General features: G+C 32.6%; 2 protein-coding genes across 2 annotated transcripts in view; both read left to right on the forward strand.

Annotated features, from left to right (window-relative positions):
• The window catches only part of LOC128168110 (collagen alpha-1(I) chain-like), an 81,297-nt gene that overhangs the window by 19,125 nt on the left and 36,240 nt on the right, over positions 1–25,932 (forward strand). The window lies entirely within an intron of this gene.
• On the forward strand, positions 7,781–24,927 carry LOC128168181 (cysteine sulfinic acid decarboxylase-like). Its single transcript, XM_052834380.1, has 16 exons — positions 7,781–7,819; positions 7,923–8,005; positions 13,043–13,173; positions 13,917–14,010; positions 14,339–14,429; positions 15,253–15,359; positions 16,137–16,252; positions 16,474–16,608; positions 17,420–17,536; positions 18,202–18,266; positions 18,716–18,794; positions 19,420–19,501; positions 20,385–20,502; positions 20,599–20,653; positions 21,175–21,264; positions 24,655–24,927. The coding sequence occupies exons 1-16, from the start codon at positions 7,791–7,793 to the stop codon at positions 24,832–24,834; spliced, it is 1,572 nt and encodes a 523-aa protein (XP_052690340.1). The 5' UTR covers positions 7,781–7,790; the 3' UTR covers positions 24,835–24,927.

Raw genomic sequence — 25,932 nt, forward strand, 5'->3', positions numbered from 1 at the left:
CGATTTGTAAAAATAATTAAAAAAAAAAGAATTAACATTCCAATTATTTATAAATGAACGGAACATACAAATGTATCTAAACTATCTAATCGTGTCTTGTCAATTCTTTTGATTTAAGTGAATTCTTTTTCTTTTTTGTTAAAGGGGATTACTACATCGACCCAAGCGACCGTGATGTTCCATCTGACCCAGCTCAAGTTCGATGTAATATGACAAGCGGTGAAACATGCATTCAAGCCAGCGGAAATGACGTACGTTTACCTTTTTTTAGCTCACCTGAGATAAAAGCTCGAGGAAGCTTTTGTCTGACATCCATCTTCCTTTTTCCTTGTTAACTTCTTCAGAATCAATGCGCCAACTATTTAGGGTAAAGGATTTTATAAAATTAATAATGAGAGGTAAATCCACTTTTAGAGAGACATATGTAGTTATATAATTAAAAACTATGCACCATAATAATAAGAACTTTCTTGTGATTTTCGTTTTTTAGGTATGTAATTATCTTAAACTCTAAATTAGGGGAAGGGGGGGGGGGTAAATAATGATGTGTCCTAATATGTTTGGAATAAAGTCCATAAAAAGAAGAGATATGAAATGCAAAGTTAACCATGACCAGAGTTAGAGCAGAACTTTAATCAGAAGATACGACTTGATTAACGTACAGTGTACATGTCTTATCAAGTTTTTTAATATGACCCCCCCCCCAATGATATCAATAAACAGATACCGATTAAAGTAGCAAATTTCAATTTATTAACATATGAAATTTATAAGTATTAAATGAAGAAAAATATTCGAAATCACTTTTCTTCGGTTCGAATTTTCTGAAGTACGTATTATGATTTGAGTTGGTAGGCGGATCCAGATATCTACGCGTCGAACGAATCCTGTTTTGTATTTTTATACAAAAATCGTACTATACTTTTCCTGAAACAAAAAATTAAAAAATCGGCTCTTCGCCCAACGATTATACTTGTTTACATATTACATTTTAGGAGGGACATCAACGCTGGACCAAGCAGGCAGGAGAGGCTCTTTGGTTTGGAGAGGACATTTTAGGAGACAAGGAGGTACAGCGTTTTTTACAGCGAATATTGTACTCTCACAAGTTTTCAGTAATCACAACCAATACACGTTTTAGAACCATATGTTGTAGGAATGCTTAAATATTATTTTTTTCTAACAGCGGATGACATACTTTCACAAGTTTTTAATAATCACTGCCAATACACTGTTTAGAACTCTATGCTGAATGAATACTCGAATATAATTTTTTATGTATGTTTTGTTTACTTAAAAAACAAACTAAATTTTTGGATTGAATGGGGTAATGAATTGTACTCTACACCGATCTGGTAACCAGCCTTAACCCTGAGTTATTGCCATCCTCAATTCATAGATATTTTCTATTAGTCTCATTAGAAAATCTGATTTCCACAGAAAAATAAATTAATATGAATTTCATATAAGATACAATTGGCTTTTAGATTAAGCCTTATAAATTTAGGTATAATTTTATCTAGGAAGAAACAACATAAAAGTATAAACAGATAAAATTAATATGTGTCCATGTCAACTGTAGCAAAACCAATCTATAGTTTAAAGTTAGTATAAACATCTACATTTGGTTCCCTATTTCAGTTTAACTACAAACTATCAGACAGACATTTCAAATGGTTACAAATGAGAAGCAGCTTCGCCAGACAGAAAATAACTGTTGACTGTCGAAACGTTGACCCAGAAGGGGCCAAGTTCCGCTCTTTTGACGGTAAAATCATCAGCTCATCTTCAAGGCGGCCACTCCATGGAACAACAATAACAGTGGACAATAAGTGTACCGTAAGTAGAATTTTTTTTTGGATGCGCGACGAACATACATTATTTGTTCATTAAGTTTTGTTTTAGTCTAACTGAAGCTAAAGTTAAACATAAGTAAGTTTTTTGCCCCCCCTCCCCCCCCCTAAGAAAGAAGGGATGGCATATTACTGTGCTGCTGTCTGTCTGTCAGTCGTTCGTCGGTCGGTCGGTTGGTCCATCATCAGTTCACGTTTATTTTCTTTGCAGAGGTTTCATCCACTGAAATGTTTGATATACAAATTCATCATGAAAATATCTAGTTCAAGTTCGATTTTGGGGACGATCGAGCAATTTTTGACAGAGTTATGCCCCTTGGACTTCGAAAAATTCCAAAAATTTCCATTTCCGGTCATTTTTTTCATAGAGGTCTTCAAGGGAGGGGGGATTTAATAAGTGTTCCACAAACATCTCTTGATTTAAATATGATTTAGCTCGGCATTTGTTAAGGACCTAAATTGGACCAGGGCTGCATGTATACTACATGTATGTATTTAAAATAGAAATAAGGGGAAAACTTTACCATAGGTCTTAAGGTCATATTGGTTAAAAATAGTGAATACAACAAAGGGAAATTTATCAAATGAGCATACACTATAAAATCACAGACCGCTCCCTCTCCCTTGGAGCTAAGATATTGTTTTGGAAAATATAGAATGGAAAAAAAAAATTAACAAGAAGTAATTAGAAGTGATGTTGCCTCGATGGCTAATGAGAGTCTACAACATGTTGAATCTCTCTAAGCTGTCATAAAATAATGGGAAAATGGTGAACATAATACTATTAAAGATAGAACAGATCTTCTGATGTAAAACAGGGGAATACAACTATAAACTAGTATATATACTTAATATTTTGTTTGACCTTTGACCTCATAGTTTCGGAAAAGGGGTTGAAATTTGACAAAGAAATGAGTAAAGAAAGAAAGAGATACAGTGATGACACCATTTGGCCGCAAAATCCATCAGACTTCCAACGTCCCCATTTTGTTTACTATGTTTTGTATTTGTAGTCCAAGATCCGATCGGTTTTTCTTGGTCATTATATGAATAAATTTTACATAAATTAGATCTTGTCATATGCAGTTGTAAACTGGTTCATTTACTGCTTCAAAATTAATTCAACCATGAAGAGGGCTGGGTGGTTGTGGTAATTTTTAGACTGTATTAATCTAAAGTTACTTTAGAAGGAAGGAAGGAAGACTTTGTACAGGGAGAAAAGACTTTGAAAATTGATACAAGAAAGTATTCAAATTCAAAAAATAAAAAGTTAGAAAATTTTCTGTACTTAATAATAGTTTTATAATAATAGTCGACATTATAAAAAATCAAAGTTTTTCAAGTAGGTGTATGTTATACATAAATTTTCATGTTTTAATTGAGTTCATACGTTTTTTTCTTTAATGTTCATCAACCATATTGGTACATGTATACTGTTTTAAAACTGCAAATATTCATTTATAAAATACCGAACTTGAATCTGGAAGATTTAAATAATTAAATACAAGGCTACTGTAAGTCCGATGATTAGGGAAATAATTCAAAAAATGTATAAATGATGAGTTGAAAAAAAAATTATTTCTTTATTTTTGCAGGAGAAAAACAATCGGTGGTCCGAGGCAGTGTTTACAATAACTACAAGACGAACGGAAATATTACCAATCGTAGACGTTCAGCTTAACGATATAGGACTGGAGAATCAGGAATTCGGTATCAAAGTCGATGATGTTTGTTTTAAAGACGACGGGTATTTAGGTGACAATTAAAACTGATCTTTGCACACATCTAGTTTTTGAATGATAACTTGAATAGTTGGAAATCATGACGATGCATCTCCAAAAACCGGTTTTTGAGATCTTGGCAGTCTGCCAAAAAAGTAGGAATATAAGATGGTCGAAGAAGATTTTGTATGTCAAATTAAAAATGAGGATTTCATGGATCTTATGGCACTTTTTTACAATTCAATTCCAGTCTAATCATGTTATATAGTTGTAAGTGTTATGTGTGTGTTTTCGCTCATTACACGACTTGATCATTCCGAAGAACTGAGTGAAAGGACATTACTGCAAAACTGTGATTTTTATTGTGTGTTTGTATTATTTATGTTCTTTTGTTAGTAGTCATGACAGATTCTTTCATTAAACATGTTTAATAAAGATTTTTTCCTACCTCTAAATTGTAAAAGAGAATCTTATCATATTACGATTACTACTAGGAAATTCAAGTCAGATAGTGAATAAATCAAAGACATCTCTCAACAGAGTTTCACATTATTTTGTCCTGGCGTTATATCTAGTATATACCGTTCGTAAACAATGAAGGAATCTATGTTTAAAAAAAAAACCAACAACAACAACGAAATGATTCGATTTTTTAAAATGAGTCTTATGTGATATGTGCCATATGAAAAAAAAAACCACACAAGAAACCCGTAGAAGCTAAAACTACCGGAAACTGCCAGGGAGCAATTGTTCTCCTTTAACGCTACTGTAATCACCCTTTTATAATAACAAAATTCAATGATAAAAAAGTATTTCACATGTTAGAACGACTATTATGGTAAAGCACACTGTACGTTTGTTGGAAATTGAAAAGGGAATGCAACATTGCCACTTAAAATTTATATACGGTTTCATATAAAATATATAATCACATAAAGACGTTTAGTTTTATTCAGTTTTTCTAGTGTCGGAAGTTTTTATTTTCAAAAAGAGTAGAATGTTTATCGTCCCCAAACTCATTAAAATTACCGAGTGACCGTACATCAGGAAGAATAATAAAACTTTAAAAAGTATCTTTAATTACAGATTAGGAAGCTAGTATAATTGACGATAAATAAACAAAGAGAAGTTGCAATTGTGTAGAATTTTTTTAATATCAGTTATCAATTCTAGTCTTTGTTTTCCTGGTTTCTAAAATATGCGAAATCATAAAAATGTATCGCAAGAGAGTAACATAAAAAGTGTGTTGTTGCCAAACTTATGTTAAAATACTGAAAAAAAGAGTTTTATTTTATAACCATAAAAGACTGTATGCATCTACATCAAATTGCTTAGGTCCATACATGTTTAGGGTGGGGCGCTATACGCGTAAAATTTACAATTTTCGCCAAAGGAACTAAACCTCACGACTGAATTTATACTCCGTGTCTATATCGATCTATACTCGGTCTGAAGTCAACAGAAATATAAAGGGTGGCCATCAAATGTAAAAACTTGGGTCTTTCCTACAAAAGAAAAAAAATTTCGAGCTCTGCGTGAAAAAAAAACCGAGAAGATGCAATGACCTAAATAGGGTTGCGCAGTCTTGACAAAATTAGTGTGATACTGTTGTAAGTCAAAGGCAAAACTTTTGCTGTGTAATTCCCACGTCACATGGCACTGTTTGGATAATGCTGAATCAAGCGTACAGTCCAAGAAGACAAACATACAAATTGGATAACGCACGATTGCATTTTCTCAAAACTCATACTCATGATCTTTAGCATGCGTAATTCCAACACCCAACACCCCCTCCCCCGGCCGTAGATGTTAGCAGGTGCAAATACATGTGAAGAGGCAGCACATTTTGTTAATGGAAACTTGACTGCATGGACAGTGAGCCAGAAGTGCTCATACATGTACATAGGACAATAGATTAATTAAATAGGATGGGGACATTAAAGAAAAGTTCAAAATAGTTGGTGTAAAAAGTTAATACTCAGTAATTAATACTGAATTTTTCTACATGATGGGACTAGTGCATATTTGCAACAAGTCGCACGACTTATGCAGAGCTACATTGAAGTATTCCACACATTAAAGAGAAACAACTTTCCAATACCAATTTCGTGAATTTGCGCATCTAATGGACAAGTGGGCAACATAAGTCATATTGCAAGATATAGTGTGGCTATTGCGTCAAATGCAAGAGGATTGAGAGAAGAAGAAAGTAACAAACGGACTGACAGAAAAAGTACAACCTATATACATGATTCTACCAAACTTACATGTACTTCAAGAAATACGGGTATGTTTAAGTTTTATAGAGACCGTTTTCGTGCATCTACTCTGTGGGATTGTGTTTCTATGAAAAATGTTTATATGTATTGACATGTTTAGTTTTACATAAATGAATGCTGGGTAAAAAAAATTTGACTAACATACACATATTTCTTGTAGTATACAAGAAATCTTATGGTTGAGTCAAACGTAACATCCAAAGGTGAAATTAAACGTAACATCCAAAGGTGAAATTAAACGAAACATCCAAAGGTTTAATTCATTTAAAACAAACTGTATGAGCTTAAAACATACGATAATATTCTTTATTAAATTGTAATAGCATCCCATGTATCATTGTTGCAATAAAAGATATTTAAACATTCTATATTGTAAAACAGTATTTTCTAAAGATGAACAAAAGCAGCTAGACATACACCTTTTAGTGATTTTTAATTTGATTCAACATCTTTACTTAAATACAATGGGGATTTTTTTCTTTCTTTTTTTTTCTTTATTAACCCTAGTACAGTCCTAAAATCTTGTAATCCAATGATGAATCGTTCAACCGTGTCAAACAAATCTGTAGGGGTTCTGACAGCTAGGGGAGCTTACATGTATTTCAGATAATGAATTCTACTATACCGTTTCATAAAGTCTTTCCAAAAGGTATCGTTAAGTTTTATAACTTGTTTTAATGTTACTGATCATTGTAATAAATTTGGTAGAGTTCTTTTAATCTAATATTTGGAAATTGAGATATAAAAATCCTCACAAACATGCCTACTTTTTTCTGACATTTGGGAAACATAAAGATTTCAGCTTGTACTGAGGTGTTTTTTTTTAAAATTGCATTAAAAACAATTCTTCATTTATAGAAAATGAAGATCAAAACTCTTGCTTAACACTTAAAACAAGTAATTGGATTTTTCTGTCAATTCTTGTGAGTAACATAAAGTTTACGTATAATTATAATAGCAACAAACTGCTATGGCAATTAAACCACACTGATGAGGCATTTACCCAAATGTGATATCCCAACTGATTAAAATGGCTGGAATTAAAAATTGCATAAGAAAAAGAACTAACTTTACAATTAAGTGACGACCAGTTGAATATTAACTTAAGAGATTTTCAGTCACTTTGGTCGGGATTTTTTAAAAAAGAGTGATTGTTAAATCAAATGAAAAAAAATATCAGTAAATGCTGAAACACAAATAGTGGAATTACGTATAACTGATGAACTTTCTGATAACACTGAGGAAAATTGTGAAGATTATATTGACCGTGGTATACCGACAACTTGGCACATCAGGGTTTATGATAAATGAGAACCTTTCTTGTACATGTACTTTCCGTATTCAACAAGAGTGTCCACCCTAATTTGGCAGACCATGTAATGCTGATGAGGTAAACAACTTCGGTAAAAAGAAGAATCCTATTCATGTCACGCATGTAATAAAATTACGTATACAAACGTAAAATGGTTATTGACCATGATGAACCATCGGAATATAAGGAATCATCCCAAAATATTATTATATAATACCTGTCATGTGATCTACACTAGTCACGCCATAAACGTCCTGACTCCTACTAGTTAAAGACACTATATTACAGTTATGTCGTGTATTGTTATTTATGAACGTATGGTTAAACTTGATTTGATCGTATCGTTTTGCTATATTCTTTGGAGCCATAGACGTCGGAACCGAGGGAGGGGGGGGGGGGTGGGGGTGGGGGTGGTCGTAGCCTCCCCCCCCCACTTTTTTTTCAAATTTAAACATATATGTAACCATAACCATTATCCTTATTTCACTTGTCAATGTTTCTAATACGTCTAGCCCCCCACTTCACTTCACTTTGTTTCCGACGCCACTGGGAGCAATATACATATACATACATACTAGTTTTGACAGATATTTTCCACCTTCCTTTCCATCTCTTATCACTAGATATGAAGTCTATTGGAACATCGCTAGCGAGGTGTTTATGCACGCATTTTCGTAAATCGTTTTTTTTTTATTTTTCATGATTGTGAAGCCAAATTTGCAGTGAAATATTTTAATGTATATTTTATCTCCAACAGAGCTGCGTTAAGAAAATTAAAAATCGATTTAGCGAAAATCAGTCAACCTCGACTTATTTCAAGCATGGCATCCAAAGATCGAGGTAGGGCACTCGTATCATACTATTTTTAACCTTGAAACATAATTATAAACGTATAATGAAACTATGATATATTTCATATCATAAGAGTGGCGTTGACAATCGCTAGAAAGTGTGGATGAGGGAAGGGGGCATATATAACCCTGTAGGAGGGGGAGGGGATATTTAAACCCGATGAAGACACACCAACCTAACGCACACCAAAATTATTGGGATACAGTCTGAAAATTATGAAAAATATAACCAAAGGAACAAATGAAATGTAAGCGCATAGTTTTGTCTGAAGGTAAACAACAAAAACTGAAGACTGCTGCGATTGACTCGCTGTGACAGGTAAATGCAAAACGCCCTATAATATATATATACATTCTAATATTAAAAAGTAGGTTTGGTGGAGGACAGGCACACTGGAATGGGCTATAGCCGCTATTTCCCCTGTAGGAAAACCCACGCATTATTCCTTAGAAAATAAAATCCGGCATGGGAGAGGTCAAGAGCTATAACGTCAAGAAATGTAATCTACGGAAACACTTTCGTGGGTTTTCTGAATGTATGTGAACACGGCGTGTATATCTATCATACCTTGTCAAGTTAATGTTTACATGTCGACTCCTATAGTTAAAATATCGCCTCGACCCCCTGAATATGATTCTTTTGTTCAGTTAAGCCTTATTATTATATTAGTATTACACAATGAATTATTTGTTATCATTACCTACATGTAATCAAAGGGATTTTGTTGTTTTTTTACTTGCGTCTATTTTGAACTGCCGGTCAATAGATGCGATTTATTAAGCTGCCGGTCAAAAGACTTCGATCTATATTGGACCGCCGGTCAATAGACTGCGATCTTTTGGACCGGCAACGTATTTCAGAACGCGGGTATGTTAAAGGACTATGTGCGGTATGGTCAAATATCTGCCCCCGATTTCAACCAATTTTTAAATAGTATCGTATAAAAATAAAATCTTCACAAATTATTGTATAGAGGATGCCTATAACTATAATAATGATTTTAGTCATCATTGCTCTTTCGCTGTGTATCTATGACGTCACCTAAATGGCCCAATTCCCGCAAATTTGCAAACAAATGAAAATATTCTCATTTTTGCTCTATATTTTGCATTCGGAAGTATAGAGCGCAGATCTGCTCAAGTGCGGTTTTAACATATGTTTTTCTTCAGATAGTTATACACATTATACTAAAATATGGTACTTGAGCAAGCCTGTGCTCGATGTTTCCCAGTCGAAAAACCATCGGAAAACACCCATATTTTGCTACAAAACATCAATTTATCAAAATAATGCAATATTCATGACGTCATTTCTACATTATGACGTCACAATGGTCCTTTATTTCCAATATGATTTTAACTATCTTTCACCTTATTTTAAAGCTCTTTCTAAAACTTTGATTTTGGGGGGCAAAAATTGCATAAAACCGCACTTAGTCCTTTACTTTGACGTCACGATCTGCATCATTTCGATAGTTCTCGCAATGTATCTTAACGTTACGCTGTTTTTAGTACTTGGTGTAACCAAATTCATGTTATCAATATTGCGTATCAAATAATCAACAGTTTTAAAGCCTCATATAAGGTAAATGATTATTTATAATCTAATGGGTTTGAGACTCCCCCTTCTATGTGTAAACTAATACTAAGTGGAGATGTTTTAATGCATGCAACAGGTTTGGCGCATGTAAAAGATGAAAAAAATCTTAGTACATTGCATAATGGCACGAAAACCATCTGTTATATGCAAATTGTAAACCCTGAAAACTAACTAGAAAATGGAATTAGGTAATAAAACAATTATTTAATGCCTGAACAGTCAATAGACCATAACTTTTTCCCTTGGTGCAAGGAACAGCTTAGTATGGTCTATTGCCCTCGGCCGTTGGCCTCGGGCAATAGATCATACTGAGCTGTTCAAAAGTTTATAAGAAACTTTAACTTTAAAATTACCGTCAATTATGAAGTGTTTTGGGAAAAATGAATAATTTTAATTGATGTCAGTAGTATATATCTGCGTTTTATTTATATAAATACCATTACTTATAATAACGGCTAATTTAGCGTAGCGGTAATGCGTTGGTAACGCGTTGGGCTTCGATCTGGAATGGTTTTAGCGTCATGATTTCGAATCCCGCTGTCGGCGCTTCAAAGATTTTCGTTGAAAACATCTGCCGTGCTCTATTTCGGCATAGTATGCTTACGCTATATAAATCCTTTAATACTATGCGAAAATAGATGACTATTGAATATATAGTGACAAACTGACAGAAGGCATAATAATCAAAAATAGGCATATAAACATGGCCAGCTAGCGCAATATAATATATAATATTATGATAAAGCATGTATAATACATGTAATATTGGAACCAACACAAAGCCTCCCTGAGTATCTACTTGAAGTGATCATGTACTTCATCGCAGCACCTTAAGATCAATTCTATGTAAGAATCAAAGATATAGGGTCTGGCCACGCATAGTCACCAATTTTCCTTATATTTCATACATGGACACACCTAAGTGTAAAACACAAAAAAACACTTAAAGTTGGTGGCTGGGGGTAACCGTTGCCATGGTAATCGAGGCTAAAGATGGAAAAATAGCAAAACTTACCTACATTTGTACTTTGAAGCCATATTAGAAGGTTTTGCCCACTAATGTAAACTATCAAAGACATAAAACAGCCTTTGTCCTATTTTTCTATTTTTTAATTATATCAGAATATTGTTGGAGAAACCAATACTTTTTAAAATGTTACCATGGAAACCGTTACACATTTTTGAAATCAGTTTTTTGCGGTTTTTTAATAAGCCGCAATGGGAAACTGTTAAATTTTTACATTCATATCAATTTCTATGTAATAGATATTATTTATTATGAGAAATGACATCCGTTGCTATGGCAACAAGGCCAAAAATAGGAAAAACTGAGAAATTGAAGATGATTTTGATATGCTGTAATTTCTGATTTTAGAATTTTTTTGCAATTGTTTTAGTTGGAACTTGTAAAAATATATCTAAATTTTCATTATGTATCTCAAAAAGCTTTGTTATGGAACAGAGAAGTGTTGTTGCTATGGAAAATTAAGTTGCGTAAAAAATCACACAGAAATTCTTACTTTTTGAAAAGTCCATAGCAACGGCAGTTATTTTTAGAAAATTTCAGATTTTTTTAAGTGTCGATAATGATAAGGCCATACTTTATTTTATCTCACCAATTGATTTTATATATCTATTCATTTTAAGTGAATAATATCCCTTCAAAAATGCCTTAAAATATTATAATTTTCCTTATTTTAAAGTTTGATACCATAGCAACGGTTCTCAATTTTCATATTTAAATTCTTAATCGCACAATCAGAATAAAGTTAACCAAAAAATCCAAGATTTGCACTTTTTATTCAAATTAAATGAAGAAAACAGATTTTAAAATTTCTGTTTAGTATCCATGAAAACGCTCTAAAAATATGCGTTTCTCTATGATTTTTTTTCTTTCTTTTGAAAAATGTCAATTATTTAAATATTATATTCTACCCTGGAAATCCCAAGTTGTGCACATTACTCATAATATGTTCTCAAATAAGCATTAATATGCCATTTTTACATCTTTACCCTCCGTTACCATGGCAACAGGACCAGACGAGAGCCTTAGCAACAAATAAATGGTGTTAGGCTTTTTTACTCACCAAAGTCTATCAAATTGCCAAGTATGAAGAAAATCGGTGACTATGCATACACCAAATATATACCAAGGACTCATTACTTCAACACATTTGAATCTAGATTGTATGTGAAGAAGATTTCACACAAGTTTCAAATCAACACGTTAAATCGTTTTTTGAAACCAATGTTTTCCATTATGTTTCTCTATTTTTTCTTCTGTAAAAATTTAATCTTCTATTTTGACCACATAAGTCTCAGTCGATTAAATAGAATTTGATGCAGGCATCGTACTCGCCAAGATTTTCCGATTAATCCATGATATTATTGGTACGCACGCGATGAACGTCGTGCTAACTATGAATGTTTATAAATATTTTAATGTATTAATGTGAAATATATGTTTACTGGCTATGCCTAATCATTATATATTCCACATAAAATGTAATTTCCGCCATAATGTGTACACATGAACTTCCCAACTTCTGTCACTTACCAGCTGTCTGTTTACCGTGGATTAAACACAGTAACATTTTAATTTCATTGTGCGACATTCCTTGCTCATGCATGGATCTAGAGGGGGAGAGGGGATCCGGACCCCCCCCCCTCGGAAAATCCAATATTAATTATTTCACACAATAAAGGGGGAGAGGGGTCCGGACCCCATCCCACCTGGAAACTTTAATATTATTTATTCTATATAATAAAATGTCCAAAAGTATGCCTCGGAATACCCACCCCCAAATAAGTACAATTATCCCTCGACAACCCCCCCCCCCCCCCCCCCCCTAGATATAGTGTTCCAATGGGGCCACTTCGACCTTCACACTTTCGCCTCAAGGGCGAAGATGCGAGATTGCGAAGGCGAAGGAGCGTTACTACTATTCACATTCGCACTTTCGCCATAGCATTTTCGCACTTTCGCTCCTTCGCCTTCGCACCTTCGCATTTTCGCCTTTGCAACTTCGCACTCTCGCATCTTCGCCCTTAAGGCGAAAGTGCGAAGGTCGAAGTGGCCCCATCGGAGCACCATACATTAATACCCCTTGTTCATAACGTCAACAAATTTGAATCTTAACTATGTATGGAGGATTTCACACAGGTTTTGGAAAAATATGTTAAATGGTTTTTGAGACCAGCTTGTTTCATTATTTTTTAGTTTTTCCAGACATATTTTCTGGCTTATTTAGGATTGCTAATGATTGTTTAGAAGTTAAATTATGGAGATATAAGTATGATACCACCAACCTACCTTACCACATTGAAAGTGAAGGAGGTATAGTCTGGTTTTACGTCAAAATGTGTTTTGCAACAACTTGTTTTCTATATTAATTTTTTTAAAAATCAAATTTTGTACATTTACAGAGGATGCGTTTTCAAATCCAGACGTACAACAAATGCTATTGAATTTGCATCACTCCATGGTCAAAACCCTGATAGACTCAGAAACCAAGGAACTACCCGTCTGTAACTTTAAGCAACCGGAGGAACTACTTGTATGTATAAAGGGGCGTGGCTTAGATCAACTTTCACTTTTATCTCTATAATGACGCTTAAAGCCCTATAAAATCATTTAATTAATGATTAGAACAAGAAAAACGAGGTGAAGCTGTATATATTTTAAAGCTTTTTTAGGAGTCTCGGGGTAAAATTTCTTAACATACGATTTTCTTGAATTTTTTTTTCAATAAAAGGTTACCTTATGTGCAAAATAAAAAAGAAATTGACCGGATAGTTTATTTGTTTACCTCCGTCAAAATTTTTTCATTTGTTCGTATCATTTTTTCTAATTCATACAGGATTATATAAGGAGAGGGGTTTCTTTAATTTTCAATTTCATATGTAACAGATCACAAACATACGGTTTTCAAAACAAATCCTGCAATGAAAGGGTAGTATTAGATAACATTTTATTGAATTAAAACAAAAATAACCGGATAGTTTATCTGCTTCTCGCGCTCATAGTTTGGACCTGCATAATTATACAAAAGTTATTATAGTTATTAAAAAAATATGCACTTTATGGTATAAATAATTTTATATTTAATTTCATATATGTATTTTTTTATATATATTTTATATATAATTTTGCATTGCATTTGTGATATAATTCTTGAATCAAAGTGAAGTCAGATCTATATTGGAACCTCGATCGTTACTCATCGATTCACAGGTAAGCAATGTGGCCCGTAGACAAGATTGCTCTCAAGATTTATAAGACTGGTTCATTTCTTTTTAGAAAGCACTTGATCTTGAAATCGGAAAAGAGCCCGCTAGCAATGACACTATACTGGATGCATGCAAGAGTGTTATGGATTATAGTATTAAAACAGGTACTATTCTTTTTTAATAAAACAAAATCACAAAGATACAGGCAGGGCAATCATGATTGATTTAATGTTTCTTGACCTGTTTATAAGATGGTGATAAAAAAATTTTTGTATACATGTCACTTGTCAATTGAAATTCGTATTTTGGTTGACAATCAAGAATACCCTAAAATTCTTGTAAAAAATATGGAAATAATGTTTTAAAAAGCTGAACTCATGACTAAGCCTTTTACTATCATGTATATTCCAAAGTTTGTAAAAGGCTGATTTAAGATGCTTTCAAAGATAAACAGCTCTCTAGATCTGGGAATATTTTTACTTTTTGTTTTAGCTAGTCCACGTTTTATGAACCAGCTATATAGTGGAATAAACCCGAGCTGCCTAGCAGGATCATGGGTGACAGAGGTGTTGAATACCAATCTGTAAGCTTACCAGCTTAGTTCATGTACATGCATACTACAATGTTATTATTACATTGTAGTACATGCGCTACCCTTAAAATAAAGCCCCCCCCCCCCGTTAAAAATATAGATGTATATGCAATTCTAAAGCGTTTTAATGAAATTATCCAAGTAATAGTTTTTTCAAAATCACTAGAATTTACTTAACCAACAGAAATTGATTCCAAAGAATACTAATGAAACCAAAAAAAAAGCGATTGCATATTTTTGTTGGTGAAATTTTGCGGCCATGTCCGACGTTTATTGATTGCGTCATTTCACATAACGTATTAAGAGGCCTAGAATGTCAAATAATTTGATATTTGTTCAGTTATAGGATAGAACATGTGGATGACACTAAATGTGTACTTCCGAATCGATCTCATGCCTTTTATATTTAACCAAGTCCAGCTTAAATGTTAATAATCCGTATTTTAATATTCACTCTAAAACATGCCTTAAAATAAACATTGAAGTACCTATGATTTAAGATTAAGACACATTATTATGATAAAGTAAGCTTGAAATCGTAAATCATTATTTTTATCTGTAAAAATAAATGTTATATGAAAATTAAATTTATATGAAATTTTGGTTATATATATCAAATATTAAACTAAACTTAAAAAAAAATAATTTTGAAATTCCTTTATATGATTTGAATAAGGGCGGCATCAAGAATCGGAATATTTGCAATAAAGCAATTGCAATAGGTTGCAGTCAAATGCAGTCTTCAAACTTAAACATGCAGGTCGAGATTGCTATTTCGTGTAAATTTTATATTTACTATTAATTATTTATCCAGACATACATATGAAGTTGCACCTGTCTTCGTTATGATGGAGAAGTATATGATGCGAAAACTTTCAAAACTGGTTGGATATGACAACGGCGATGGAGTACTATGTCCAGGTAAATCATTTATAATAATTACTACTAAACATTAACCTGAGCTCTTGAGCTTCCATATTGGAATATATTGACAGTTTTGATTAAATCATACATAACTATAATTGTGCTCTCATAAATTGAAAAAAAAACCAGTAACACACGCAGAGAGACAGACAGACAGTCAGACTACTTTTTAAAATACGTGCCCTTTTGATAATGCATTTGTAAATCAACATGCATGTTTTCTTATCCGCATCAAATGTGTTCATCAATCATTTATAAGCTTTGAATGCTTCTCCCATTAAAACACGTTTCATTTGGCACTGCAATAAGGTGTATAGTTTACATGTACACATAGACATGTCAAGAATGCAGAGAAGCCGTCTAAAGACCCATCTTTATTAGTAACGATACTGTTTCATTTTTTCTTTCAAGAAATCATTAATGGAGTTATCAGTGCAAGAGAAATGATAGACATATTCAATTTAAAAATATGTATGTCTGTTTGTCTTCTAGACAGGAGAGCATGAATATAAACTACCGTGTTCTGAGATATTGGTCAAGCCAATGGATGCACATATAATTGCATATGCTCGTGCTAAAGTGTATTAGTATCTTGTTTATGTTTGAGAAATATGATCATATCAATTAGCACTACAGAACGCAATTTGTCCTTATTTACTTTACTAATATTATTTTGTACAGTGTATATTTTAATTTTTCATCGCAGTTTGATTTGATAATGTTTTCATCTATAAAGTTAAAGCTTCAGTTAATAGTAATCTAATCCAATTTTAGGTGGATCGTTTGCAAATATGCTTGGAATGCATTTAGCAAGAGTTCAGATAGATCCTGACATCAAATCCAAAGGGATGGGGAATAACAAAAAAATGGTTTTGTTTGCGTCATCGGAGGTACGTGATATGATAATATGAGGTTCATATATGATAAAAAATTTGCTACTTCCCAAAACCCTGAATGTTGGGGGCAGGGGTATATATGACTGCATATATGATTATCACTAACAAAAGCAACCCACACTCACGACTACATGTAGCCTACATGTAAGATGATCAATTAACATAAACAACACTCACTCATTTAAGCTTTTTGTAAATGAATCATTTATTTTCAGGCGCATTATTCTATTGCAAAAGGGGCTAGCTTTCTCGGATTTGGAGAAAGTAATGTCGTGAGAGTAGAAACTGACAAAATAGGAATGATGAAACCGGATGTTTTGGACCAGAAAATACAAGAATGTATTCAACAGGTTAGTATTATGTTTAAAGTAAGAAACACCCGAAAGAATACACAATGAAGAAAAGCTAAATTACAAACAAACAAAAAAGACCAAAACACCGCTGCACAATCCACTTTGAATACTAGCACTCGACAAACGAACTTTAGTGAGCTGTGTGATGCATTAACATGTTCATTTTGTTCACTTCATCTTGTTGATATAGGAAAAAAGCTCATCAAGATAAAAGATATTGCCAAAATATAATGATTTTATTCCCCATCAATTCCTACATGTCTAATAGATGGATGTGAAAATGCATTTTAAAATGGATTAATATTACTAAGTACACAGAGATCAACATCTTTTTGATAAATTGATTACTAAATCCTTTGTTAATTCTTTTATTAGGTATTTGAAATTAGGTCCGAAGGTCATTTGGTCCTCTGTATTAGGAATTATTTTTTTATATATCGTATGAAAGGATTTTGTTTATCAAGTAGAAATACGAAGCAGTGTCTCTGTGTCTCTTTATTAAAACTATTGTTTTGTTTTTTTTTAATCTGAATTTTTTTTTTCATATTTAAGATAATCTCTGCACAAAATTGTTTATTAAAATTTAAATAATCAGTGCTATTTACTGTTAAACTGGAAACAGATAACATTATTGAAGACAATTGTAATTGTCTGGTTGTTACGATAAACGTCATGCAAAACATCAGTTTTAAAACAATTTACCAACATTTTTGTTAACAGTGTTCTTAACAATCTAAAGCACAATATATTTGAAAGAAATTATTGAAAAACGATGAATATTTTTTTTAAATATTGCGCTTTGTTTTAGGGAAATATACCAGCTTTTGTAATGGCAACGACGGGATCAACTGTATTAGGATCATGTGATGATCTGAATGCTGTAGCTGATGTGTGTGAAAAACATGGCGTCTGGATGCACGTCGATGTAAGACTACCTGACTAATTCTTGATTTGTCGTCTGTTTGTTGTAAGGCACTCTCTCTCTCTCTCTCTCTCTCTCTCTCTCTCTCTCTCATTAGAGTTTCTCATTAAGCTTCCTTACATGTATACATGTTAAATGTTTAAGTTTTGAAAATATTCTATTGTCAAAATGCTAGCCCTATCACTCGTTGATTAGTTTCTCACTAGCATCTGTACAAACATTTTTTTAAAGAGGATTACTAGTACTTTTTTTCAAATGTGCGTATAACTCTTTCAATACTTTGATATTAAATCCCCTTCGAAATCCCACCGAGCCTTTTATTACAATGTACGTGTTTTGACACCCATGTGAAGCAAACATTAATGTTTCAAATTATAATTGATATACCTTATTTCTTTAAAAGAGGACGTCTGTTCATTTTCTTGAGAATCTAAGTTCTTCACGCAAATAAAAAAAGGTCGTAAAAAATTTTGTGAATATGATCCATGCAATCTAAAAAGTTTTCAAAACTTTGTGGAACAGCAAATTCATTAAATTCATAAGGATAATAACCACTAGTTTATCTAATGCATATACATGTATCAAACAAAATTCTCCTCAGATGATTCTTTGTTTACGTTTTTTGATGAAACTGATTAACGCATTAACAGAATTAAATTTTAATTCAGGCTGCATGGGGCGGAGGTGTAATTTTATCAGAGAAATACAAACATCTTATGAATGGAGTCCACAGGTATGTAAAGAAGATAATTTTATGCTCTTGGGGAATAAATAACCCTCCACTATTCATACTTTGATTTCATCGGCAATCATCCGACTATCCGGCACAGTGTCCTAAGATAGATAAGCCCGGTATAAAACTAACACGGATAAATGAAATATTGTAAGAGCCAAGATGATAGCTTAAATAGCAAAAGTTTGTTTAAAACCCTTTTTAATAATTGTATTTCTCAAACGCCATTTAAATGTCCAAGTTTCAAAAATTAATGTGTATCCATCTTCCATTGCATTAACCTCCACGATTATAATTATAGCACATGTTTCCATTGAATATATACAAAGTATGGTTGGAATTTATACATATTGATTCTTTCAGTGGTGTCTTTACACATATTTCACAAATACAATAGTTTTGTCTTTTAAGAATGTTTATATCAAATGAAAACTGGGTTTTTTTTTAAGATCAAACTCTGTGGCATGGAACATTCACAAAATGAGTACTGGTCTCGTCCAATGTTCAATCTTTTTAACGAAGTCAAGCGTAAGTATTTACAGATTTAGCACACATATCTATTGATAAATCTTAATTTAAAAAAAAAAAACTATTGTACAACCTCTACAGTTTATGAAATAGTGTGAGGAATGTGTATTTCTTTTTTGATAGCAATAAATCTTTTTAAGAAATATTAAAAAAAAAAGAAGTGCATGTAATCTGTCGTAGTTATTCATAAGGCTCAAAACAGAATCCGTGTTAGAAATACTAGCATAAAGTGCTAGTTGTTCAAATAACTTATAAAATGTCACAGTGATACGAGTCATGTGCATTTTAATTTACATATAAGGAAGTTAATTTGTGTAAAAATGATGGCACATATACAAATCACCCGATAAGCATTTTCACAGTTATTCAAATTATAACCAACGATTCATCGAGTATGGGCTCCAATAAATGCCTACTGCCATAATAAATGTCAATACATGAAAAATAAAAAAAACCGATTGATTCCAAATGGAGTTTGCATAAGTATTTAAGTGCAATATGTATAATTTATTATAATATTGATCGTGAAAGAAAGACAAACTTAAAACCTTGTAACTTCCATTCTTTTTGTTTTGCATACACATTATAGTAGAAACAAATACCGTAAAAAGATAAATATTATTAGGGTATGATGGAAGAATGCAACAGGTTCAACGCCGAGTACTTGTTCCAGCCAGACAAGCACTACGACGTCTCCTATGATATTGGTTAGTGCTCTCTTTCCTTATTTTCATTTTCATAAGTGATATATCTAAACAATTCTATATTCAACATATACATGAATTTATTATAGCTATATACAGATAAATCAATTTATTTTATTTTATTTTATATTTCATTTCCATGTACATGCTTTCTCTACCACTTAACAGATGTCGCAAAAAATTGGCGGTCAAGTGATGCAAATTATAACTCATATATAAACATTAACTTTGAAGATTTTAATGACTGAATGCTCGTCAATCAAAGCTCTTGACGATACATAAGTCAATACTTTATCCAGCCAGACGTATGAACATATTTTATTGCATAAACCATTTGTATTTATTATACTTTCATGTTAAATACTGAAATCTGATTGGTTTAGACGCAGTTGATAATCTGTTCTATTACCCTCAGCGTTAGCAACACACTTGGCAACGGGTAACACAACGAATTGTTACATGCGCGTAAATTATGTGCGTACTGTTCGCCGTAGAATTCACTTCATTTCTATATAAAACAGTAAAATGTTCTTTAAAAGTAAGACATTCAGTATAATAAAATAAATAGTGCCTGTTATGGAAGGGTAACTGTTGAAACTGACATCCCTCGAAAACCATTGTCAACCTCCGCTTCGCGTCGGTTGACAATGGTTGTCTCGGGGTGTCAATTTCAACAGTTACCCTTCCAAACAGGCACTATTTATATAATGTTTATGCAATAAAATATGTTAAAACCAACCAAACCAGACGTGCAGGGCTTTAGAATTTCATTATTTTAATATATGATTAAACGACTGCGTGTGAAAAGACAGATAAGTTGACTGTGTCTTCTATTTCTATAAAATTGGTGGCTTTTATCCAATCTGTATACCATGTTTATTTAAAGGGGATAAAACAGTGCAATGCGGACGTAAAGTGGACATCCTAAAGCTTTGGACGTTGTGGAAGTCACGTGGGGACAATGGGATGGCAAAACAAACAGACAACGCCTTTGAAAACGCAAAGTATACGAAGGGTTACAAGCATTGATTTCACATGTGTGGTTTTTTTTCAACAGTACATAAATAATTCCATCAAGCAACTATTGATTTCTTTTATAGGTATCTCGTGGATCAAATAAAGAAAAGAGAAGGATTCCGTTTAGTTCTCCCAGAGGTAGGTTTTATCAACTTCCATGAAATATTATTTAAAGGTAGAAATGAACCTTAAAAAATAGACTCATTTAAATCAGAATTTGTACATGGCAATTTTTATGAACAAATTTTGGATTTGATTAATCAATTTTCATGTACAAAGTATGATTTTAATAAATCTAAATTCTTGTTAAGGAGAAAAGTTCCAAATTTCGCAATCAAGATCAATTTTATATATAAAAAATCAAAGAATTTCATTTCCAGGCAAATTCCCTAAAAATATTTTAACACTGTGCAATGAAATTAGATTTGACAACTTCTGGAAAAGACACCTTCTGAATTTGAGATCGAAATAACAAGAACTTCATGCATTATACTAAGTAAATAACGTTTTGTAAAAGATAATTTAGATGTGTTTCATCATTACATTATATGACAACTCTTTTGGTCTAAAGAAAACTGATTTTGGAAGTAAAAAATTCAACGTTCTTTCACCTTTTTTTAATTTGTAGATTTGCACTGAACGCTGATGTTTTCATTTAGTTTCAGTGTCCAAACATTTGTTTTTGGTACATACCCTCAAGACTCCGTAATAAGGAAGAAAATGCAGATTGGTGGAAGGAAGTTTCAAAGGTAGAGGGTGTATGCTTTTAAGGGTCAACGGCATAAAATGCGAAAGCCCAATCTTGTGTAAAAAGAACAAAAACAAAAACAACAACACGTTTATAAATTATATTAATTTATGTTTATTCAACGTTCCATATAAGTGTGAAATTAAGATATCATTTGACAAATTACACATGGCAGTTTTGACGTTCCTTATTAAACCCTAACGGCTTTTTAGCTCACCGAGACGAAGTCAGGGGGAGCTTATGCTATACCCTCGGTGTCGGCGTCGGCGTCGGTGTCGGCGTCGGCGTCCGGACCTGGTTAAAGTTTTTGTTGCAGGTCCTGTATCTAAGCTATTACTTGTCCTATCTTCACCAAACTTGCATGGATGATGCATCTGGACCTACTTATGGACTTGAAAGACTTGGATGCTGAATCTGAATCCTAAATTTCAGATGCTGGAGGAGGTAAAGGTTGTTGGACCAGGTTAAAGTTTTTGTTGCAGGTGCCCTTTGATAGCAATATCTAAGTTACTGCAGGTCCGTACTTCACCAAACTTTCATGGATGGTGTGTCTTATGATACTGATGCACCAGACAAGCTTGAGTGCTGAATCTGAGCTATAGGTTTCGGATGCTGCAGGAGGTTAAGGTTTTTGGAGCAGGTTAAAGTTTTTGTTGCAGGTGCCCGTTGATAGCAATATCTAATTTACTGCTGGTCTGTACTTCACCAAACTTGCATTGATGGTGTGTCTTATGATACTGATGCACCAGGCAGGTTTGGGTGCTGAATCTGAGCTATAGGTTTCAGATGCTGAAGGAGGTTAAGGTTTTTAGAGCTGGTTAAAGTTTTTGTTGCAGGTGCCCTCTGATGATTATATCTTAGTTACTACTTGTCCTAACTTCACCAGACTTCCATGGATGGTGCGTCTTATGATACTGATGCACCAGACAGGCTTGAATGCTGAATCTGAGCCATAGGTTTCGGATGCTGGAGGAGGTTAAGGTTTTTATAGTTGGTTAAAGTTTTTGAAACGGGTGCCCTCTGATGATTATATCTTAGTTACTAATTGTCCTAACTTCACCAAACTTGCATTGATGGTGCGTCTTATGATACTGATGCACCTGATAGGTTTAAATGCTGAGTATGAGCCATAGGTTTCAGATGCTGGATATGGTTAAGTTTTTTGGACAGGTCACATGTTTAATAGATAATAGTACTATTTCAAACTTGCATAGTTGATTAAACTGTAGTATGAATGAATCACAGAGGAAGCTTCAGATGCAGAGCTTGATCTCCATTATCAAGGATGCTAAAAAATATATCTTAGTTATTACAGGTCCTTACTTCACCAAACTTGAATGGATGGTGTGTCTTATGATACAGATGCACCTGACAGGCATGGATGTTGAATCTGAGCCATAGGTTGCGGATGCTGGAGCAGGTTAAGGTTTTAATTGCTAGTGCCCTCTGATGATGATATCTTAGTAATTACTGGTCTGAACTTCACCAAACTTGCATGGAGATGCGTCTTATGTATACTGATGCACCTGACGGGCTTGAATGCTGAATCTGAGCCATAGGTTTCGGATGCTGGATGAGGTTTAGTTTTTTTGGAACAGGTCACATGTTTTATAGATGATAGCTTGCATAGTTGATTTAACTATATTATAAATGAAACGCAGAGGTTGCTTCAGATGCAGAGCCTGGTCTCCATTATCAAGGATGCTAAAGAAATCTCCTACCTCACTCAAACCTGCTCGATAGATAGATGTGTTTGTTGATAAATGATATAACATGATTCCTGTGATATAGTTTTGTATGGTATGAAACAATAATGTTTAATATGACACAATATAATATCATATGTAATATTATAAAAAGTTATATGATACGATATGATATTGTATCAATTTTTTTTTTATATTTTATGTTATGATATTGTATCATGATATCGTTATGTATATTATGATACAATATTGTATAATATTATATTGTATTATTAATTAATTATTTTATCACATGATACTTTTACATAAGATATTGCAAAATATAATATTGTATCCTATGATACAATATTGTATATTCTATAATATTGTATCATATGATATTGTATACTATGATATTAGTTTCTGTAATATAGAATTATATCACATGAAATTGTATAATATGATACTGTAATATTATAAAATATATTATATTATACGATATTGTATAATATGATATTGGATTATAATATGATATATTATCACATCACATGAAATTGTATTGTATGATATTGTAAAACATATTATTGTATCATATGATACAATATGTATAGTATAATATTGTATTATATAATATTTTACTTTATCACATAATATTGTATCATTTGATATGATACAATGTTGTATCAAATTATATTGTATCATATGATACAATATCATATTATGTATTAAAAATGATACAGTATCATACTATATTATACAATATAATATCATATGTTTCAATGTTATGATGTATTATGTAATATGATATTGTATTATAATACTATATTGTTTTATATATAATGATATTGTATTATTTGATCAAATACAATAACGTATAACACAATACAATAGTCATATCATATGTTACAATATCATATCTCATCATTGTTTATTATGGTATTTTATTGTATTATATGATATATGTTGTAAATATGATAGGATGCAATATTTAATGTTATATTATTGTATTGATTAACAAATGAACATATGATTATCTTACAATTTTTTAACAGATGATATACGATATTGTGTCAAAACAGAATCCATGAATATCCAAGATCATAAAGTATGATTTTCATTTAATATGATAAAGGTGGTCTCTTAAAGGTGAAGTCTCATAAGGGTGATGTCTTGTCTCGGTGAGCTTTGTAATCTGTGATTACCTATGTTTTTGTGTTAAAATACATGTACTAATACCCTTGATTTTATTTTTTCTGGTTTCCCTTGGACGTTTATTCTCGCACTATACAAGTATTTATCAATCAATCAGTGAAGAACAATCAACTTTATACGATGATTGTAAACAACATGCCCTAAAAAGACCTTTTTAAAAAAGTTTTTTAATTTCTAGCAGGTTTTTGTTGCCACGAACAACTTACTCATCTCTTACTGATGAATTTATTGTTTATCAAAACATTCTGTGATATGAATGTAATATTATTTAATACCAATTAAATAAAGTTGTTTTCTCTTCTGGAAACCTGGAAACAAAAATGTTCTCCTCTAAATTTTCTGTTAAGATATTAAAATATTTGAAGTCTGCATGCTGAAATAACGCGATGCAGACAAACACATAGACAGTCTAAAAGCTAAATTCTTACAATTATTAATTAAATTGAAGAAAAGATGATTTAAAAGGTAATGAAAATTTGTCTACATTTTCACAGATTGCTCCTCAAATTAAAAGAAAAATAATGGAAGACGGATCAATGATGATTGGATATAATCCTCTTACAACAAAAGGATACGTCAATTTCTTTCGTGTAATTATCACGAATCCGATGACTACCCCACAAGACATGGATTTCATTCTGGACGAAATGGATCGCATTGGTCATGCACTGTAACGCGTGCTGTTTAAAGCATGTGCCATTTATAACAGTTGTTAAATAAAAATTCATACTGACTTTTTCTAATGAAATAAAAATCAAAGTACTGAAGTACTGTCGGGAGTTGATTTTATTGATTATTGTCAATTTTAAAATTAACGATATGCTATTTTGCCTGGCAAGTAGTTTCTAATCTGTATTTGAATTTCGCACATTTTTATAACATGAATTCTCGAACTTTTCCGACAAGAATTTCGAGAAAACCCCGTATGAATCATGTTGTGTAATATTTAAAGATAGAATTAATTCCATCAAACAGTTTATCAGTAATCGATAGGTTTCTAAAAATTGTACACGTCTGGATCCAAGCAATATTGAACTCTAGTCTCGTTCAACCAGACGCTCGGCTGTCTCCGTTAATATCCGACAACCAAGAGAGACTCACTGCTTGTCGGAGATTACGGAGACAGCCGAGCGTCTGGTTGAACGAGACTATATATATTTACATGTAACTCTGGCGTAGGAATACATGCAACTACAAAAATCAATTAAACTGTTCGTACTATATAAGCTCTTACTATTTTCAAGGTATTTATAAACACGTTTCTCTTAGAAAACAATGATACAGCACACCGAATTTATCTATTATTTTCAAGATCTACGTCTTAATTGTCAGCGGTGATGATTTGTGCTTAGGTCCAAACACTGTTTCACTTTCGGTTTGCCAGAGTAACTGCATAGGAGAGTTGATTAAAATCAACTCCCAAAAATCAACAGGATAGATAGATAGATAGACAGACAGACATCGTATTAAGGTGGCTCTATAAAAACTTTTTAAGGATAAACATCTACTCTACAGTAGCATCTGAAGGCAAAGAGACATTATTCTACCAGATTTTAAAAATGCCATTAAGAAGCTAAATGGGACTCTTTTAAAACGCTTTGAATCAAAACCGTTCGTTCCAATGGAAGACAAAAATTACACAAACATTGCAATGAGTAGCATACTATTAGAATCTATCGAAGGAACTAGGAATACAACGCTGTTAAATTGCAAAAGCTAACTTCCACTTATTTGCACCAAGAAGATAGTTCTTGAGAATGTGACTTGTATGT

This window comes from Crassostrea angulata, chromosome 1 (assembly GCF_025612915.1).
Source record: "Crassostrea angulata isolate pt1a10 chromosome 1, ASM2561291v2, whole genome shotgun sequence".
NCBI classification, from domain to species: Eukaryota; Metazoa; Mollusca; class Bivalvia; order Ostreida; family Ostreidae; genus Magallana; species Magallana angulata.

What these genes read in the sequence shown, in the direction of transcription:
- LOC128168181 (XM_052834380.1), top strand. Translation starts at nt 7,791, where the DNA reads ATGAAGTCTATTGGAACATCGCTAGCGAG. An exon ending in TACAAGAATGTATTCAACAG is followed by an intron (nt 16,609 to 17,419) that starts GTTAGTATTATG and finishes GCTTTGTTTTAG; the next exon opens with GGAAATATACCAGCTTTTGT. An exon ending in CTTATGAATGGAGTCCACAG is followed by an intron (nt 18,267 to 18,715) that starts GTATGTAAAGAA and finishes TTTTTTTTTAAG; the next exon opens with ATCAAACTCTGTGGCATGGA.